Source organism: Leguminivora glycinivorella, chromosome 12, assembly GCF_023078275.1.
Source record: "Leguminivora glycinivorella isolate SPB_JAAS2020 chromosome 12, LegGlyc_1.1, whole genome shotgun sequence".
Taxonomy (NCBI): Eukaryota; Metazoa; Arthropoda; class Insecta; order Lepidoptera; family Tortricidae; genus Leguminivora; species Leguminivora glycinivorella.
Genome location: NC_062982.1, coordinates 22180621 through 22197562, shown reverse-complemented (window position 1 = coordinate 22197562; position 16942 = coordinate 22180621). Strand labels below are relative to the sequence as shown.

Below are 16942 nucleotides of genomic sequence, written 5' to 3'. Positions count from 1 at the left end.
CATTTCAAAATCAACTGTGGATAATGGTCGCATGTGAGATCGGATCGCAAGTTGGTTTTGAGCCAACCAAAACGTATTAATTGAAAAAAAAAATGAATCTAAAATCAACTTTATCTTAGTACAATAGGGCTTATAGTTTTTTACATTAAGCAAAACGGTACATGATTCATGTGTCCTTTTTACCGTTGACAGCTTTTGGTACATGTGGATTTGGTCGCTAGACTTTTTTGTCTATGGAAACGCTGTGCACGATGCGGTGGCGAGTAGCGGAACTAAACATGTCATTTACCGGCTATCAAAAAGAGGTTACACTGGTGATGGTCGATAAAGACTATTATTAAACGAATTTTAGCAGCAATGAAGCTTTATTGACAAGCGTTATTTTTGTGAAACCGACATCTACACGTCACATAATGCTAGCTCCACACATTATGAAATAAACGCCACAAATTATAGGAGGTATATACACGTCACCCAATCTCAAGTTGCTTCTAAACCACGCTTACGGATCAAGTCGTAAGTACATTCACACATTTTACAAAATACTTAAATTGAATTTTTTTTTCTCCTACAGAGCCGCCATTCATAGAGTCTGACCGGAAAGTGAAGAGTCGTGAAATGTATGGGGTCTAATACATTCCACGACTCACGACTCCTCACTTTCTGTACAGACACTAGTATACAAGGGGTTTGCATTGAAATTCAATGAGGAGGCACACTCGAAGCTTGTGACAGATGGCGCCACCTTATAAGTCCATTGCACAGACAAAGAATTTAATACGTGAGAGTGAGAAGAAGATATATTTTTCTCTCTCTCACACATATGAACGACAATGACATGCCCATTATTACACTTACGTACAGGCGCCGCCTAAAATGTCAGTGCCCGGCGGGATAACACGTCAGTGTGTCTCCTCATTCACATTGACAAAATAAAGTAAAATCCATAAACCTACGGACCAAATTGACAAGTAAGTGTGAAGGAATGTTGCCACAGTTTGGCCAGTGTCGTTCTTATCGATATTAAAATTATTATTACATCGTAGATTTAAGGTGCACCCAGACGGGACAATGAAATTGGCAATTTGGTCGGCTAATCAATATACCAACTTTTTCTGTGATTTCGACAGATCAAAAGGTCTGTAGACCGCTAATTAGAGATATTTTTTTTATTTCGAAGCAGCAATAATATTATTCGAAAATTATATAGATATTTATGATATACTTGCCATAGCGTGACAGATAATTTATTATCGTCGGACATGGTATTTTATTTTTTACCTACAGGCTCGGAAACCTTTTTATGTTTTAAAACTAGTGGGTAAAAATGCATGGTATTCATCCACTACCTCGAAGATACATAGAACAAACCAAAATGTGTACCTCTTATTTGAAACTCATATACTTATTCTTGATTTAAACTTGTCTGTTGTATGTACTTTACAACTTGTCGATATATTGTTATCAACATATAGCCTTCCCTATTTTAATTTTGCTGTTCCTGGTATCATTTTACCTGTCAGTCATTTGTCAATTTAGTCCGTAGGATTATGAATTTTACTTTAGCTTGAACATGTTAAATCCATTAAACTGCAATTGAAATTCCTATCTTTTTTGTGCCAATGTTTTCATTTCAATGACATACAAACACAACTATTAAATATGTGTTTGTATTGTTTATATTTATCAAGAATAAATGATTTGTATTATGATAATAATAATGATTTGTATAAGGCGGAAATTAGTTTTTTACCTCACCCACACAAAAAGGGACTTTGTTTTTTTTCTACGAGGGAGCAAACTGACAATTTTCTGTTCGAGAACTTTGTTGTCAGTACAGAATATTAACGCAACGAGTTTGCATACCTTTAAATGTCTGTCACATAATTAATAATTTACATCTTGGGCGTTAACATTTCAATACCTACTATTATCGAAATCCCTCGCTACGCTTAAAGTTCAATGTGATTGCCATGTCCACAATATTGCTGCCGATATACAAATACAGTTGTATTTTTATAGCACCCTAAAGAAAAGGATGCATATAGTTTTCTTTGTTCTTGTTTACTGACACACTTGTTTGACAAAGTATAGTACGCACTTACCTACAAAAATATTGACAAAAATGTGCAAACTCTTTGTTGCGTTAGTATTTTACACTGGCAAATTAATTCTACAACACAAAATATTGTACCTATGGTAACACCACATTTGGAGATACTTTTGCATTCGATCGTAAATATAATAGAATATGCCCAATAAAACAACTGAACAAGCTTCGTTAAACTTTATTTGATGTCTTAAATGTTTGTGTCACAGAACACATTTGTACATTTATTTAGTCGCATACATCTGTATACTCCACAACTATTGTTACTATTGCTATTTACAACAGGGGAAGACAATTATATAACTCCGTATAGACAGATAGGAAGAAAACGGCCAAACTCAGAACTATAAAGAAAAAGGTACGGTGGCTTAGATGGCTTTACACCTTTGGGGGTGCTCGGCTAGATGGCGCCAATATTAGTATTTTACACTTTAACTCATATCAAGCTAAGAATATGGGTCAAATTTTCAAAACTGTGGTTCAAAAGTTTTAAGCCTGTGTCGAGAGATAGCAGTATAGGCACTGTGATTACACATTTTACTTTGACAGTAACTCTTCTTCAGCTAGTAGATATTCTGTGCCACGACCGCATTATTTACCGCATGTATGATTTGAAGAACCACTGCAATTATTACAAAGGGGGAACCTAAGGGCACAGTACAAGAAAGAGCTCTATCTACAGTATGGCCACACCCAGCAATAAACTCTGAACTAATGTAGATACTTACTACAATTTAAATACACGTGACTATCAAATTAAACAAATATCGTGACTATTATTTTGAAAAATCTTATCTCACACTGATACTTAATATTGAAACGCAGTGCCTCTACATGGACTTCATACATAGTTACTATATTCTTCTTTTCATTGACAGAAAAACAAAGTGATGCTCTCCAGCAATGTATTTAAATACAAAATGCAAATACTTTGGTTTTTTACCTATTTCAAATAAAAATACAAAATAGTTTTAGAAAAAGGTATTTGAAATACAAAATGCAAAATAGGTATCTTCAAAATACCTTTATTCAAATAAAATACTTTTTTGACATAAGGTAAAGCTTTTATTCTAAAGATGTGTTCAAAACACAGAATCACCAGAGAGCCCAGAAACCTGGCTCTATAGAATTAGCACGTTAAAAAGTGAAGCCAAAAATTGGCTGTCTCCATGTCTTTTACCTAATATTATAAAAATCTAATGAAAGAGTTAATAGGGGAAGGTTGCTATCATTGGACCACTTCGCTGCTCTATATATATAGTCGGTGGCAAAGTTCCTTTTACCTTCGTGCCTCGATACCCTCGCAACGCTCAAGATTCCACTTTTTGAACCACTCGCTACGCTCGCGGTTCAATATTGAAATCTTTCCCTTGCTCAGGTATCAATATTGGCACGTCCAGTTAAACAACTACTTTGCCCCCTTGTAAAACAAATAACTATTATTTTTTCAAACTCGGTAAACGTAACAGTCAAGACGCTAGCTTTTTTGAGAAATTAATCGTATTTAATCTAAAGAACCTTCCCTTAAAGTTAACGGAATTCAAAAAAGTAAGTAAGTAAACACTTTATTGTACAAGAAAAGAATACAACACATATAATTTAAAATAGAAACAGGGTGTATAGTTTGCTAACTGGACACCACCCGACTAGTCGGGGCAGAGGTAGACCAAAAAAAACGAGGCGAGATGACCTCGACGTATTTTGCTGCGGCTAGCCGAAGCAGGCGGCAAAACGTGATGGGTGGCGGAAGAAAAGAGAGGCCTTTGCAGTGGGTCACAAATATAGGCTAGGAAAAAAAATTGTTTGCTCTTGCCTGGGGGTTTTTATCTAGCACGAAGTCGAAACTCCAAAACCATGCAGAGTGCGTTTTTTAAAAATGTAAAAAAAGTACCTACAATTTTTTTTTCATGAATACACTACTGGCCCCGTAGCCGAATGGCATTTCTCCGACGCCAAACGAAAGCGATACGCCGCTGGCTCTGTCGCGCCAATACGCAAGCGCGATAGAGATAGATATCTACTAGCGCTTCGTTTCGTGAGCGTTTCGTGAGCGATTGTGCCATTCGGCTAGCCACCCTGTACTGTAAACACCACAATCAGAAAAGGTATCCGGGGGTGGCACATGAGGAGCCCACGACGGTCCTGGTCAGTTCCATGTCGCTAACAGGTCCGGGTTCTCCATTTTAGTAGTAGCAAGGTGCTCCGCATTCCTGTAATAATGGTGATATAGTCAATGAACATTAATTAACAGTTATTTGTTATGCTAGGGGGCAAAGTTGTATTTTAACGCCGAGTGTGGAATTGAAAAATGAGCAAGTGAAAGGATTCTATAGTTGAACCACGAGCGAAGTGAGTGGTTCGAGAATAGAACTCTAAACTTGCGTGTTTTAAAACACGAGAAGTAAAATACATTTGCACCCGAGTGTAACACAAAACTTTTCCCCTCACTATAGCGAGGAAACTACAACGCAAAAAATGCGTTTATCACTGCTTCCAGTAGTTCCACAGGTGGTAAATCATCTTTATTACTAGATTCACCTACATTTATCAATTTTAAAGCAGTTAATTTGACTTTATTCAAGGTCAAATTACTTTACCCACTAGTGGATAAAATGCGTTTTTACCCGCTGGTATTAAAGGACAAAACACGTGTTTCCGAGCTAGTGAGGGGGAAAATGTTTTTTCATCGCACTCTATTGCTATTTTGCACTTAATACATGCCAAGTTGCGCTTTCGCTTTCTCCCAGACCGGACTGTAGCTCCGGTTAAAAAGCCGTAATATAAGTAGTTCTCGAGATATTAAGTTATGTGACAGACGGACGGACACACAAGACGGACGGAACGGCACCATAAAGGTTCCTTTTGTACCTTTTTGGTACGGAACCCTAAAAAACCGCCGCTTTTGGAGTTCTGGTGAAAGGTACTTACGAATGTTGAATAGGCTACTTGCCTCCTAGTCAAATCAGCTTCCCTTTAAGAACTGTCAAAACGAATTTTAACGTTTTGCTAATATGAAATCGAATTGAGTGACGTCACGTTCAACTCATTTACTTTATATATTTCTACCTGACGAATTAAATAGAATTTGTATTTAAAAATAACTTCTATCCATGTTTTCCTTATATTTATCTGATGCTTTATTTCGTGCATGGTATTAAATAATTTATTTTAAGTACAGTCAAGTTCCATGTTGTGTAGAAATGTGTATTTTTTAAAACTGCTTTCAATGTCTGGTTATTTGATGGAAATACAAATGAATACATCAATATAACGTATACCTACCGTTAAGGTTTAAGGAGTTCCCTCAATTCGTCATGAATCCAATATCCGACTACCTATAAGAAATCGAGTTTGACAAAATTTGAGTTAAAAACTCAATATGCTTAGCAAACAAAGATCCTTTTGTGTCGTCTTTGAGAAGTTTCGTTCTGATCATCATAAGCAGTTCCACTGCACCAACCCCAAACTCAAGTAATTTTGGAGAAAATAGGCTGTGACAGACGGACAGACAGGCGCACGAGTGATCCTATGAGGGTTCCGTTTTTAGGGTTCCGTAGTCAACTAGGAACCCTTATAGTTTCGCCATGTCTGTCTGTCCGTCCGTCCGTCCGTCCGTCCGTCCGTCCGTCCGTCCGTCCGTCCGTCCGTCCGCGGATAATCTCAGTAACCGTTAGTACTAGAAAGCTGAAATTTGGTACCAATATGTATATCAATCACGCCAACAAAGTGCAAAAATAAAAAATGGAAAAAAATGTTTTATTAGGGTACCCCCCCTACATGTAAAGTGGGGGCTGATATTTTTTTTCATTCCGATCCCAACGTGTGATATATTGTTGGATAGGTATTTAAAAATGAATAAGGGTTTACTAAGATCGTTTTTTGATAATATTAATATTTTCGGAAATAATCGCTCCTAAAGGAAAAAAAAGTGCGTCCCCCCCCTCTAACTTTTGAACCATATGTTTAAAAAATATGAAAAAAATCATAAAAGTAGAACTTTACAAAGACTTTCTAGGAAAATTGTTTTGAACTTGATAGGTCCAGTAGTTTTTGAGAAAAATACGGAAAACTACGGAACCCTACACTGAGCGTGGCCCGACACGCTCTTGGCCGGTTTTTCCTTTTTGAGGTACGGAATCCTAAAACCAAAGTCATAATAAGTGTCTCGTTCAAATTTGAGTAGTTCCGTTCTGATCATCATCAGCAGTTCCACTGCACTAAATGTCACTGTTCGGTACGGTCGACTACAAAGAGATGTATCCATTTCTCACCTTATTACGATGCAAGAAGCTGAAAAAGTGTATACATCTCTTTGTAGTCGACCGTACGTAAACGCATGCTGTTCTTATAATAACACAAAAACCAATATATGTATACCTGAATAAATTAAAGTTATGGTCTTTGGGAGCCTGGGGTCTGCTTTGACAATCAATCCCAAGATTTGGCGTAGGCACTAGTTTAACGAAAGCGACTTCCATCTGACCTTCCAACCCGATGGGTAATTAGGGCTTTATTAGGATTACCCGGTTTCCTCACGATGCTGTCCTTCAGCGAAAAGCTACTGGCAAATATCAAATGACATTTCGCACATAAATTCCAAAAACCTCATTAGTGCGATCCGGGGTTCGAACCCGCGAGCTCTAACGCGACCACTGTTCTGAACGTAAATGCATACTGTTCTTATAATAATACTAAATTAAGTCACTATAAGTGTGTCGTCCAGATTTGAGGAGTTCCTTTATGACCATCATCAGCAGTTCCACTGCACCAAATGTCACTGTTATGAATGTACTTAAATTAAAGCTATTCTCATATAAATACCAAATTCATTGTAAGTGTGCCGTGCAGATTTGAGGAGTTCCATTCTGATCCATTTCCATCATCATCAGTTCCATTGCACTGAGTTCCACTGTTCTGAACATAAATGCATGCTGTTCTTATAAAAATACCAAAGTCACTATGAGTGTGTCTTTCAGACTTGAGGAGTTCCGTTCTGACCATCATCAGCAGTTCCACTGCACCAAATGTCACTGTTCCGTATGTATATGCATGCTGTTCTTATAAAAACACAAAAATCACCACATGAATGCCTTCAAGATTCGAGGAGTTGCCTTGATTTCTCCAGGATCCCATCATCAGAACTGGGTTTTGATAAAAATAGGACTAATCTCAAATCTGTATACATATATACATTCAATCAAAAAAAAAATGAAATCGGTCATGTAACAACGGAGAAATCGACAACATAAAGAAACCGGTCAAGTGCGAGTCGGACTGGCCCACTGAGTAGTATCCGTACAAACTTACAAAAGTTAAAATAATCTCATGTATCTCATATATGTACCTATAACTTTAAAGATTTGACTATAATTACCTATAGGTATCGGTGATATCATGATAGATATCATGTTGACAATCAATCTCCGTCTCGCTCGCACCAATCCTATATTTGTACGAGTGCGACCGAAACGAGTTGAGTATTATTTAAAGATTTTTGAATGTGCAAAATCCATGAAGAATAGAAATAATGGAGCAACCTCTTTAAGTATCAGAAGTGCACATATAAAAGAAAAGATAGGTGGCGCTGCAATCGCAGGTGCATAAGGGTTTGACAATCTCTTTGCCTTCTCGGTAGTGAGTGACCCCGCCTACGGAGCAAGGGGTCCCGGGTTCAAATCCTGGTGAGACCTTTATTATTTTTTTCTACTAATATTTTTCTTGAATTATTTTATTTTTTTAATGTCCAAAAATATTTTTTTGTTTTGTTACAACTTTTTTAAATTTCATTTGCAAGACTTACAACATTACTGAAGAATCCTAAGATGGGGCAAACAATGTAAAAGGGCTTAAGTTAACATTTGTATGAATAAAACAATAAATAAACACAAATAAAATACACAAAAAGAAAATAAATGTATAAAAAAAAAACAGAAAGATCGCTGTCAGAATTGAACCCGAGAACATCTGCGTACGAAGCCAGCGCACTACCACGGGACTACGTCTTGACTTGCTCAGTCTGACGAAATTAGTCTAGAGAAAAGAACGTCTAATGTCATCTCACATCGCTGATCATTGAGCGAGACATGCGCTCCAAGCGGAGATATTTGTAACTGCAATTATAAAGGCTCAGCCGGTCATTTTTGCGACTGTTCTACTTCGACAGACTTTCCTCCTTATCTCTAGTCTCCCTGGCAAAATCTTATTGGTAGTTGTCACAAAAACCTACTTTTTCCATAAAGCCTGGCTTCCACATATGCGGAATCGAGCGGCGTCGAGTCGAGTTTTCATCTTATACATTTGAATGCTATTCGACGCATCATGAGAAATGCAAAATACGAAAGTATAGCTATTAGTAAACTACGTAATAATTTATGGCAGAAGGTCCTTTAAGTATTAGGGACTGAATAAATTAACCGACTTGGTATTACAGGGATCTCAACTCTTTTTTACGCCAGAAGAACTGTGTTGAAGGACCAGCGATTACGTAGTTCCTGACGAACTATTGTAATATAAAATAAAATAAAACGGAAAAATAAAATTATGGTAATTGATGCGTGCCGAACTTACTGCTGTTGTTTTCTCGACAGTTCAGCGGGCGGCCACCCTTTCGAATATTTACTTGGTTCACTCTTTCTTGTGTACACTCGCGAATCGTTATTTATTTAATTAATAATTATAACTTTATTCGTCGTTGCGGATATTTTTTCACATTGACATCGAATGTCTTTTAGTTTAGCAGATTGACGTATTTTCTTATATTTTTTAAGAAGGTCGGCAAAAAGGCGGGTGACACGACAAATAAAAATGAGGTTGAACCTATCATAAGGAAGAGCGAACGGGATGGACGATATGAATGATAATGAATGAAAAGGGCGCGAACAAACTGAGTTGCGAAGACTTGGTGTTTTTACAAGTTTTGTTTTTGATGGGATACAGTATCTATTGTCTTAGTCCGTTTTTATCCGATCCGATATCGGATGTCGGAAGGATTTAAATGGAAAAACCGGCCAAGAGCGTGTCGGGCCACGCTCAGTGTAGGGTTCCGTAGTTTTCCGTATTTTTCTCAAAAATTACTGAACCTATCAAGTTCAAAATAATTTTCCTAGAAAGTCCTTATAAAGTTCTACTTTTGTGATTTTTTTCATATTTTTTAAACTTATGGTTCAAAAGTTAGAGGGGACGCACATTTTTTTCCTTTAGGAGCGATTATTTCCGAAAATATTAACATTATTGATGAAATTAAATAAAGAAAACAGTTTTAATTGTGATAATGAGTTTTATTTTAGATCAACAAACCACCATTGCATTTACACGAATGACACATATATTTGAATATCGAACCCCGGAAGTTAGTTTTTAAACCACATGTCATAAACACAAATAATAGACCTAACATGGAGGTGCAATTACATTGGTATATTTTCAACACCCCTTCTCAATGTAATTACACTTTAAAACAAGATAAAACTTAATTAGTATTTCTCAAATACAACATTAACTAACTTACATGCTACATATCCAATCACATAGCATGTCTGCAGGTTGTTGGTTAGTTCTTATATATTTTAAATTAAATGAATTAAGTAAAATGAATCAACCAACAAGCTTCACTGACTGTTTAAAGTGTTAAGCTTCACTGACTACAACACTAGTTTTAACATTTACAACATACTCCAATTCTGTTGATAAATACACTGACTGATATTTCTTTCTTTCAAAAAATATCAAGCAATTTGAAAAATTAAAACATAGCCTGTGGTGGATTATCTATCTTTCAAACCTCCACCCCAGTCTGAGTTACAAAATGCCCCTAAAAACATCATTTTAACATTTATAGATAAATTTCAAATCTAGAGTATGTTTGACATATCTTAGTATCCTTTAATAATGCTGTCAATGACAAATCATTTGCACACTTCTGTTATCTACTCTCCACTGAAACAGCTAACAAACAATAAACAAACCTTCCTTTTATCATTACAAATGTAAGTTTCATTTTAACACTAACAAGTACTTTAAAGCCCTTAGACTTATTTATTTTGACAATAGTTTTACTACTAATTGGTACACTTTTCTTTATTTTAACAAATCAAGTTACAATTATTATAAACAGCCTAAATGTCATTTAAATTTAATATGTCATTGTTCAGAAAACCCCTAGCAACTAACCTGGTTTTATACTGCGGAGCGTCTTTATTACCACTTTTCTAAAACACTCACTTCCTACCTTACTACTGATCACTATTTCACTCCCTAGATCACTCACTGTTTTCCAGTTGTCACTATTTTCGCATGTCTTCAGTTCTCCCTTTATAGCTTCAAACCATTCATCAGCCTCATGCCGGGTCACTACCTCTTTGTATGTATCAGGCTCATTTTCTGTAGTTCGGACACTCTGGCAATTATAGCTGTAAAATTCAGGTGGTTTTCTTATCCGTGAACTTGGTTTTCGTGGAGGTATTTCTTTCAAGTCAACTTCATCACCAGATGGGATATATTCACTTCCTGATTCCTCTGCACTTGAAGTTGCTGTTCTCTCACTGACACTTGACAACTCCCCTTCTGGCTCAGTGCAAGGTTCTTCAGTTTTTCTCTCTGTGTTTTCTTTAATGGTCAAAGTGACCTCCTGCTGACTCCCATCTTTTGATTCTACACTCTCCAAGAAAACGACGTCCCGCTTCAAATCCACACTCTTTGTATCAGGATAGTATACTCTATAGCCTTTCACAGTATCTCCATATCCAACCATCAATCCTCTTTCCCCTTTTCGGTCCCACTTCTTCCTCTTCTCTTTTGGAATATGAGTATATACTGGAGTACCGAAGGGTTTTAACTGGTGGATGTCAAAACTTTTCCCTGACCAGACTTCATAAGGAGATTTTTCACTGTCTTTGCTTTTACCAGTCCTATTCAGTACAAATACTGCTGCTGCTATTGCCTCTGCCCACAACTCTTTTGGCAGGTTCTTGGCATTCAGCATGGTTCTAGCAGACTCGACAAGGGTACGTATTTCGGGTTCAGCATTGACATTTCGCTCTGTTATTTCATTCCGCGTCTGATGTTCTATTCCGCGTCTCGACAACATCTCCTTCACGTCTCTGTTTATCTCTGTATCACTACGAAACACTCGAACTCTGTTTCCTGTCATGTTTTCCGCCTTATTCAGAAAATCATTAATACAACCCTTCACTTCGTATTTGTTTTTCACAAAATAAACTGTTCTGTAGTTCGAAAAGTCATCCTTCAATACGACGAAGTATTTTGAACCGCTCAAAGACTCAACTTCCATCGGGCCACAAGTATCGGCGTGTATTAGTTCGCACGTTCTGGTAGTCGCATTTTCGCTTTTATTAGATGGCAATCGATGTATCCTGCCTTCGAGGCAGCTCTCGCACTTGGGAACAGAGGTAGACTTAACATCAATGTTGTTTTTCTCAAGCACTTTTCTGACATGATCGAAGTTTTGATGTGCTAATTTTTCATGCCACTCGATCAAGGTACCTTCCAATGTTTTAGCAACACTCGCCACATTGTTTTTAAAACGAAATTCTAAATAATACGCCTTCCCAATTCGTTTTGCGACCGCACAAACTTCGTTATTTTTACAAATTTTGCTTGACGTGACATCTGTCACCAAATAGTAACCCTTATCTGTCACTCGGTTGACAGAGATGAGATTAGACTTCATTTCAGGAACGAACAAAACATTGTCTATGGTTGTATCAATCCATTCACTCCCGTTAAACACTTCAACCGCCATCTGTCCGTGGCCTAGCACACTAAGTTCCGCGCCATTACCTACTTCGACTTTCCAATCATAGTTTACACTGGTAAATGTCGAAAATAGTCCACGTTCGCGGCAAATGTGCTCGCTACACCCTGAGTCAACCATGAAAAGCGATTTATTGCAGGATCCTATTGAATCAGACACCACAAACGCGTTACTTTTATTCTGTTCCTTGTTCTTTCTAAACCAACACTGTGCTTTGTTATGTCCACCTTTTCCACAATAAAAACACTTATTATAGTTATTATGTCCTTGACCTTCACTATTGTTATAGTTGTTATTACTTCTGCACTCACTGGCATAATGTCCGAATTTATCACACTTCATGCACTTAGCATTCTTTTTATTCTTAGCTACGAAAGCTGACGACGACGAGGTTGGCTCTCGCCCTTCGCCCTTCTCTTTTACCCTTTCCTCTTCTACTAACAATCTCGCCACTAAGTTATCCATAGTTTGCTTGTCATCGGGGGCAGACTCCCAAGCGGATACAAAGTGTTTATATTCATCTGGCAACGACATTAAAATTTTCGTAATAACGAATTTATCAGAGACTTTCTCGCCCATTTGTGTAAGTTGATTCTGCATTTCTTGAATCTTTGACAGAAATGTTGACATCTCAGTTCCTGCTTCGTATTTGTATTGAAAGAAACGGTTCTGTACAATATGGATACTCGTCTCCGTCTTTTGCTCATACACACTAAGCAGTTTCTTCCACATTTGAGCCGAGGTCGAGCATGATAATATATGCATCATGGATCTCTCCGTCATGCGCGTTACCAACAAAGTCTGAGCTTTTGCATCTTTTGCCTCCCAAGCAGCCTGTTCACTGCCAGTTTCTTCCGGTTTTACCGTCTTTCCTTCTACAATGTCCAACCATTTTTGACCTCGCAACAATACGGTTGTTTGAAATTTCCATATATTCCAGTTACTGGATCCTTCCAACTTTATCAAGCTGTTATTTGTATTTAAGTTCAAATCCATCGTGCTGTTCCTTCCTTACTCTTAACGCCGAGCAAGTAAATTAAAATTTTCAGCAATGGCGTCCTATACCTCACTTTTATACTTCTCGCCGACACATTTTATTTGACGATATACTTCCTGAATTCTTTAGATAATTTTACAGGAATATGCGCCAGGCTGTGGCTGGGCCCATAACCTGATGAAATTAAATAAAGAAAACAGTTTTAATTGTGATAATGAGTTTTATTTTAGATCAACAAACCACCATTGCATTTACACGAATGACACATATATTTGAATATCGAACCCCGGAAGTTAGTTTTTAAACCACATGTCATAAACACAAATAATAGACCTAACATGGAGGTGCAATTACATTGGTATATTTTCAACAATTATCAAAAAATGATCTTAGTAAACCCTTATTCATTTTTAAATACCTGCCCAACAATATATCACACGTTAGGGTTGGAATGAAAAAAAATATCAAACCCCACTTTACATGTAGGGGGGGGGCAAACTAATAAAATATTTTTTTCCAATTTTTATTTTTGCACTTTGCTGGCGTGATTGATATACATATTGGTACCAAATTTCAGCTTTCTAGTGCTAACGGTTACTAAGATTATCCGCGGACGGACGGACGGACGGACAGAAAGACATGGCGAAACTATAAGGGTTCCTAGTTGACTACGGAACCCTAAAAACAAGTAAAAATATAGGTGAAATTATGTTTTTTTCAACTCCCGGGTTGCAAAACAATGCCATCTAGTTTTGAACCAAAAATTGAGCTTTTTTTTTAGGGGTACGCTTTTTTGTATGGGCTATGTCAGTCCAGTATTAAATGGTTCTTGATTATACTAATATAATATAGCAATACCCATGACGAATTTGTGTCAAATGTCAGATTTCAAATTGAACATTAATTTTGAAATCAGCAGCCCCGAAACCTAATTTACGACACTCCCATGACGACACAAAAGTTAGGAAAAAATGGGTTCTGTAATGAAATTAATGATAATTATACTAATGGTTAAGATGTGAACTTAAAATATAGCTTTTTTGGCTCACCTTAACTATAAACTGAAATAGACCTACCATAACTACTTACATAATTTGCTAACTGCCGGACAAGCGCTTGACGAGCAGCGCGACCCAGCTGCAGCTCTTTGTTTAGCCAACACCTGTCAGGAGCCATTGCCAAATAAATATCAGCATTCTGCTGACGGGCGTCAAACTCCGCCGCTAATCTCTGCTCCTGCTGCTGCTCCTGTTCTTCGTGTCGGTTCAGCGGAGGCAGTTCACAATTCGCTTTGTTAGCTATATTGTCAAGCACACAACACGTTTTAACGATCTTAGCTGCCGCTGCTGGCTTGTAGTGCAGTTTCTCCATTGACGACAAACACTACCAACTGATTTTTAGTCGCCCAAAACACCGCTCTATAGAGTTGCGGGCTCGAACTTGTAAAGCGGTATAACGAGCTTCTGGAGATCCTACAGGTGCATCCAAAAGTCAGTGCATCCATCAGTAGTGTTTGCCTCTGTGGGTAAGCTGAATCACCTGAAAGAATATAAAAATGTATGGCTGTGATATATTGAAATATACAATTATGCTACGAGTGTTTTGTCTAACAGTTCTTACTTAGAGTGATATTTAAATTGACTAAACAATAAATCACACGTGCACGGAAGAAGATATTACACAGAAGATACTATATTTCTTTTAGACATTTGTCAAATTTATGTCACGTTAGCTTTTTTTAAATATAAAATTATCATATCTACGTTTTCATGATGGGTCTACACCGACGCAAATGCACGTCATTCTTGTTTATTTTAATAATGCCAACGCCATCTTGCGACGAGTAGAGGAACCAAGTTGTGCCGAAAAAAACTTGCAATTTACTCTTTGGTACGACAAAATCCCCGTCTAAGTGTCATAAACCAAACATGGCGGCCATACCCATCGACAAAAAAGTCTATATACTGTGCCATTCAGGAGAACGCATGCCTTGGTTCGTATTGTCAGGCCATGAGAGATTAAATTCGTGTAAAATTACGCAATTGATATCTTTGTAATGATATGATGATTCGAATTGCAATCTCATTCTGTCACTTTGACACAAGAGTAAAATCAAAGTAGAATCAATACTAGAGTCGTGACACGTTAGCAAAATGCAGACCAAAAGTGTGTACCAAAAGTATTGCCAGTATTACAAGTTTGACCCAAAAAAGGGAATTTAATCGTTTGCCGTGCTTAGGATTTCTACAAATAGGTGTTATTTGTGAATATTTTATCTTTTTGTTAGAAAGGCTCGGACGTATCGCGAAGTTTTGAGTCAAAGAGATTAATCAACTAACATATTTTTAAGCAATATTTTTTTTAAATATTTTTTGGTGTAGCTGGCACGACGACGACCGTCTATTAGCAAAAAAACATTTTACTTCAAGTAACAGTGAAAATGGAGATACGAGGTGATAAAAATGTCATATGTTATTTATTTCAAAGATAGAAGTCCGTTCTTTTAAAATACTCAAAACTTAAAAAATACTCCATCAAAAATAAATGTTACAAAAATTTTATCCGGTACATTGCCTGAGCTCTAGTCCCAACCTAGTACCAATCCAGATGACAGCTGCACGTATTCGACAACCCGTGATCCAATCCACTATCATTTGAGAGTCAACGTGAAACGTCAAATTCGCCATGCCGAATTGAGCCCCTGAGCATGTTTAGTCAAAAGTTAAAGAGATTTCTTATTTATAAAGCTTATTACTCAATTAAGGAATATATGAATGACAATTTTTGTACTGATGTTTATTAATGTGCATAATTATAATAATTATAAATATTGCTGACATATTGTATAGTTGAAATCTTAATTATTGCTAAAACCTTGAATGTATAGTTATTTAGTATTTAATAATTTTTTTTTCTTTCTCTTTTTAATGCATGATAATGATAATATTTATATTTATATAAACTTAGTATTTAGGATGTTTTTGCAATGCCCTGACAGGGTATCATGTACCTCCTACTTTACAAATAACAACTATGTATTGTAATGTACCTGATAAAGCAAATAAATGAAACTGAAACTGAAACATACTTAGTACGGTAAGAAAACCTTATTCTTCAAAGTTATTAAAATCATTCTAGAGTCTACAGGACGATTCATGAGAATAGGGTCTGGTATCCCTAGATAAATGTACATACTCACTAAGTTTTCATTTATACGACAACAGCACTGATTGTGAAGGTAATAAAATTTCACTGTTGCGTGAGATATGACTTTTCATAAATAAAGAAACATATCAGAAGTATTCTTATTTTAGGGTGACCATGACTTGCGCAAATAAATTAAAACATATATATTTTTAAACATACATACAAACATACAATCACGCCTGTATCCCATAAAGGGGTAGGCAGAGCACATGAAACTACTTAAGTTTCAGTGCCACTCTTGGCAAATAAGGGGTTGAAAGAAAACGAAACTGTGACATTTTTACTAATAAAAAATAAACTAACATTTATCCATCGGACTGTTAGACGCACGGCCGGTTTCCAGCCTTACTTGGTAGATATTCCGCGAATTTGCACGAAGTGATTTGCTTCGTATTTTCTTATGCGCACTGCTATCGAGTGGAATTCCTTGCTGGCGGCTATATTTCCGACCTCATATAACCTGGTAACCTTCAAATCAAGGATGAACAGGCATCTTCTGGGCGAGCTCACTCCATCGTAGGTCACGTCTTTGCCTTTGGCTGGTCTGTGGCCCAGAGTAAGCCCATTTATAATAATAAAACAAAATATCTCAATAATATTAATATACAACATAATGCTTATGTAACTTACAAGTTACTGAATACGAGTCTTGATTCTTGTCACGTCTGCTGAATCACCTTGTATGATATGGTTTAATTTTAGCCGGTTTATTACACCAAATTTTTTCTCTTTTTAAAAAAAGAAAATAAAGCACTAAAAATAAAAACTAATGATGTTTCCATTTTTTAAATGCTGCGCGCTAGGATCGTTAGTACCATTGCAGCTTCGTTACGTTTTTATGAACAGTGCTATAATT

At 36.8% G+C, this 16942-nt stretch overlaps 2 protein-coding genes across 3 annotated transcripts in view; both read right to left on the bottom strand.

Moving 5' to 3' along the window:
- The window catches only part of LOC125232190 (prolactin-releasing peptide receptor-like), a 147583-nt gene that overhangs the window by 77386 nt on the left and 53255 nt on the right, over positions 1-16942 (bottom strand). The window lies entirely within an intron of this gene.
- Positions 4193-15577, bottom strand: LOC125232192. The gene is made up of 2 exons (XM_048137826.1): positions 13969-15577; positions 4193-4320 (listed from the first exon to the last, which is right to left on the bottom strand). Exons 1-2 carry the CDS (start codon positions 14248-14250, stop codon positions 4294-4296), a joined length of 309 nt encoding a protein of 102 aa, XP_047993783.1. The 5' UTR covers positions 14251-15577; the 3' UTR covers positions 4193-4293.